The 793-nt window shown below is 46.3% G+C and overlaps 1 protein-coding gene across 1 annotated transcript in view; it reads right to left on the reverse strand.

Moving 5' to 3' along the window:
* LOC106512148 (28S ribosomal protein S29, mitochondrial) overlaps nucleotides 1-719 on the reverse strand; it is a gene marked incomplete at its 5' end in the record, with an annotated part of 2,444 nt that extends 1,725 nt beyond the window's left edge. The window contains 2 exons of the mRNA XM_014000827.1: nucleotides 254-412; nucleotides 492-719. Of these exons, the coding sequence (XP_013856281.1) occupies nucleotides 254-412; nucleotides 492-719 (387 nt within the window). The remainder of the gene's footprint in view (nucleotides 1-253; nucleotides 413-491) is intronic.
* Between the last annotated feature and the right edge of the window lie 74 nt (nucleotides 720-793).

A 793-nucleotide genomic window follows, 5' to 3' on the forward strand; every position in this document is an offset into this window, starting at 1 on the left:
AGTTTTTACAGATTAGTTGTAATGTTTTTACAGATTAGTTGTAAAGTTTTTACAGATTAGTTGTAATGTTTTTACAGATTTGCAACAATCCCATGTTTTACAGTTTGTTTACTTTCTGATTCAACTGCTTGACGTTTGAACTGGTGGTAAATGAAAAAATAAGTTTCATGATCTTTTAGCCAAGATTCTTATGTTTCTATTGATACCAAACATGTCCAGGTTCATCTAACAGATCTTAGGTTAAAATAAGTTAAAGGAAGTAGAAAAGATAAAAAGTAGTTTTGGGGCTCAAGAGGTAAACAAAAATACGTCTCTTAGAGGCAGCAGCGGTCGATGCTTCTTCTCGTCTCACCCATTTGTCCTCCATCAGCTTCCTCAGGTTGTAGATTAAAGTGAGCTCTTCTGGGTCCACCTGGGGACAGAGAAGACGGTGAGACCACTCTCCCCTATCGGAGGAAGGAGGCACGAAAACGAGGCGAGCGTCTCCTCACGGGGATCTTGTTCTCCTTTTTCAGGGTGGTCCTCCCCCACAGGGCGTTGACGCCGTCCACCGCCACAGCCAGACGAAAGGCGGCGTCCGGGCGTCCGCTCTGCAGCCTGAGCTCCTTCATCAGCGCCCCCACCACGTCGCTGCTGCTCTTCACACGAGTGATGCCCTGCAGCAAACAACACACCAGCAGAGACTCACAACTGTGTGGACGGCAGGACAAACAGGACCAGAGGGATTAAATGATAGTGGAGATAAGGTTGTGTGTGTGTGTGTGTGTGTGTGTGTGTGTGTGTGTGTGTGTGT

Source organism: Austrofundulus limnaeus, unplaced genomic scaffold (assembly GCF_001266775.1).
Source record: "Austrofundulus limnaeus strain Quisiro unplaced genomic scaffold, Austrofundulus_limnaeus-1.0 Scaffold4517, whole genome shotgun sequence".
Lineage (NCBI taxonomy): Eukaryota > Metazoa > Chordata > Actinopteri > Cyprinodontiformes > Rivulidae > Austrofundulus > Austrofundulus limnaeus.